Raw genomic sequence first — 3,554 nt, forward strand, 5'->3', positions numbered from 1 at the left:
GCACAGGCTCTAGGCGTGCAGGCTTTAGTGGACTCAGTAGCTTTGGCTTGTGGGCTCTAGAGCACAGGCTCAGTAGTTGTGGAGCATGGGCTTTGTTGCCCTGCAGCATAAGGGGTCTTCCCAGACCAGGGATCGAACCGTGTCTCCTACATTGGTGGGAGGATTCTTTACCATTGAACCACCAGGGAAGCCCCAAATTTGCATTTCTTAATCATTAGCAACGTGAAACTTTTCTCCATGGTTTTAATACTCTTTCCTGTTTTATGAATTATCTGTTCTATATTTCTTATCTGTTTATCTATTGGGATTTTACCTGCTTGCATCAGCTCTCAACACTTTATGATCAATTGTATCAATTACGCTTTTTAAAAAATATTCCCTTTTATGCTGTTTTTACTTTTTTAGCATACGGAAAATTTTAAAAACCTTCAGAACATTGCCTTACGGCCATTCTTGGTGGATGATACTTGCTTTCTCCTTCTTTTTAAAAATTGTTTAATTGCTTTTATTTGCTAATATATTTGTAAATGCAGACATTTTACATTTGTGGCAGACTGACAATTTATAAAGGATTTTAATATCCCCACAGATGATATTCTCTCTGTTCTATTTGTCTCCATTTCCAGGCACCCCACAGCCGGATCCTTCATTCGTCCACACAAAGTAAATTTTGGAGTAGACTTTCTCACTGCAATTAAGAACCGCTATGTGCTAGAAGATGAACCAAAGGAAGAGGAAACAGAGCAGATTGTTATAATTGGAAATAAACCTGTAGAAACCATTGGTTTTGACTCTGTTATAAAACAGCAAAGGTAAGTGAAACTGATAATGGTCGAGCTGACTTTGACAGTTTCATCCAAGTTTAGGGTTTAAGTTCACTTGACTGTGTGTCAGTGCTGAGAACTTTGCTCCCAAGCAGGTCTCTTTTCTGCACATCACCAAATTGCAATCAGAGGGATCCAAGGATTGAATGTTTAGGGGAAATTAAAGTTCTTATTTTAGCACAGGACTTTTCTAGATTGAAAGAAAAACATTGATTTGCCCGTTATTATTTGTACCATACTCTACTGTATTGACTAATTATCACGGAGCTAAGGTTGGCCATTTGCTGAGTCAGGGATGGAAACAGAAGTCTGCTTCGTTACCTGTGCCATGTAGCAGGATGGCACCTTCTAAAACCCAGTAGTTCCCGTCTCTGCACACCCTCATCACTGGGCTGCTTTTGAAACGTGCCGAATTCTGGGTCCCATCCCAGACCTACTGGATCAGAATACCATGGGCTCTTGCTTTTAAAATGTACCCCAAAGTGACTGTGTCTAAGGGGCACTAAATGCATTTTGAAAGTGCTGTGTTTGAACTTTCTCTGCACTTTCAAACTCTTTGAACACAGTGATGCTCTTCAGAGAGCCTCATTGCTTATTCTGATGCACCGTGTGAACCAGAGTAGAAACTAATATTCACACAAAGCCGTGCACAACTGTGTGGTTTGGGTGACTTCCGAGGCTGCGCTACTTTAGTGATGGTTAGTGTGGTGTGTGACCCTGACCTGGGTGAGGCGTCCTAGTAGTGACCCCTGGTGGCCACTCTGGAGAGTAGATTTGCTGCTATTGACACCTTCAGTCTCTGAGAGAGTTAAACTGGGATTCTGTTCAAAATTAAGTTCTTTGCTATCTTTTTATTGTTCTCATTATTATTATTATGGTGATTTAAACATGATACAGAATTTAACTGCACATGGGCACAAGGTTGAAGAGTAAATACATTTCCTTTTTTAAAATTAAAAAAAATATATTTTTTAAAATTTTAGCTATACCCTGTGGCTTGCAGAATCTAAGTTCCCTGACCAGGGATTGAACCTAGGCCATGACTGTGAGAGCCCGGAGTCCTAACCACTAGACCATGAAGGAACTCCTAGTAAATTCATTTTTCGATATCTCTGGTTTTTAGCATTTTAAACACACACACACACAAAAGAAATCACGATTTTTGAAAAAGCAGTAACTTGACTATTAATTACAAACAACATACATTCATCGTTGAGGATTTAGAAAATATACATTGAACGAAAGAGTCATGACTAATGCACCACTGAGAGACAACGAATATGGATGATTTTTGCTTTATAGAACTTGATTTATAGAACTGTGGGGCTTCCCTGGTGGCTCAGATGGTAAGGAATCTGCCTGCAGTGCAAGAAGCCCAAGTTAGATCCTTGGGTCAGGAAGATCCCCTGGAGGAGAGAATGGCTACTCACTTTAGTATTCTTGCCCAGAAAATTCCATAGACAGAGGAGCCTGGCAGGCTGCCATCCATGGAGTCCTAAAGAATTGGACATAACTGAGTGACTAACGCTAACAGAACTATATCCTTCATAGATTTAGAGTTCTTTGCTTAATTTTTTCCATTTAAAATGCAAATATTAAAAAAATTTTTTACACCAGAAGAGGTACTTTCTCCCCCTGTTGGTTGATCTCTTTCAGAGAACACCATGGGCACTGTGAGTGTTAACAAATTGCCAACAGATTTTTCTCCCCTGGTTTATGAACAGCTGCATAACTCAGATTTCTAGTGAATGACTACGCTTGCATATCAGCGTGTTCACTAATGGGCTAGTGTCTTTCTGGAAAGGACCCAGTGTTGGAGTCAGTCAGGCTGGGTTCAGATGTCAGCTCAGCCACTTTCTTTCTAGTCCTGACACCAGTTAGAGCTTCTTTGGTTTCTAAGCTTCAGTTTCCTCATTTCCAAAGTAATACCTAAGCTGTTAGAACTCTTAGGAATAACAAGTGGTAGGCATCACTGTTGGAGTGATGCTTGCTTTTTTTTTTTTAATTTGGCCTTGCTGTGCTGTGCGTGGGATCAACCTGTGCCCCCTGCTTTGGGAATGTGGAGTCTTAACCACACTCAATATGCCAGCAAATTTGGAAAACTCAGCAGTGGCCACAGGACTGGAAAAGGTCAGTTTTCATTCCGATCCCAAAGAAAGGCAATGCCAAAGAATGCTCAAACTACCGCACGATTGCACTCATCTCACATGCTAATAAAGTAATGCTCAAAATTCTCCAAGCCAGGCTTCAGCAGTACATGAACCTTGAACTTCCAGATGTTCAAGCTGGTTTTAGAAAAGGCAGAGGAACCAGAGATCAAATTGCCAACATCCGCTGGATCATGGAAAAAGCAAGAGAGTTCCAGAAAAACATCTACTTCTGCTTTATTGACTATTGCCAAAGCCTTTGACTGTGTGGATCACAAAAACTGTGGGAAATTCTGAAAGAGATGGGAATACCAGACCACCTGACCTGCCTCTTGAGAAACCTGTATGCAGGTCAGGAAGCAACAGTTAGAACTGGACATGGAACAGCAGACTGGTTCCAAATAGGAAAAGGAAGACGTCAAGGCTGTATATTGTCACCCTGTTTATTTAACTTATATGCAGAATACATCATGAGAAACGCTGGACTGGAAGAAGCACAAGCTGGAATCAAGATTGCCGGGAGAAATATCAATAGCCTCAGATATGCAGATGACACCACCCTTATGGCAGAAAGTGAAGAGGA

At 41.0% G+C, this 3,554-nt stretch overlaps 1 protein-coding gene across 3 annotated transcripts in view; it reads left to right on the plus strand.

Moving 5' to 3' along the window:
• TBCE (tubulin folding cofactor E) overlaps positions 1-3,554 on the plus strand; it is a 90,572-nt gene that overhangs the window by 67,258 nt on the left and 19,760 nt on the right. For 2 of the 3 annotated variants that reach the window (XM_010860095.1, XM_010860096.1), the window contains exon 4: positions 627-812. In XM_010860095.1, coding sequence (XP_010858397.1) covers positions 627-812 — 186 coding nt within the window. Of the gene's footprint in view, positions 1-626; positions 813-3,554 lie in introns of those variants that run through there. The other variant, XM_010860097.1, reaches the window with a different exon arrangement.

Source organism: Bison bison, unplaced genomic scaffold (genome assembly GCF_000754665.1).
Source record: "Bison bison bison isolate TAMUID 2011002044 unplaced genomic scaffold, Bison_UMD1.0 scf7180017864462, whole genome shotgun sequence".
NCBI classification, from domain to species: Eukaryota; Metazoa; Chordata; class Mammalia; order Artiodactyla; family Bovidae; genus Bison; species Bison bison.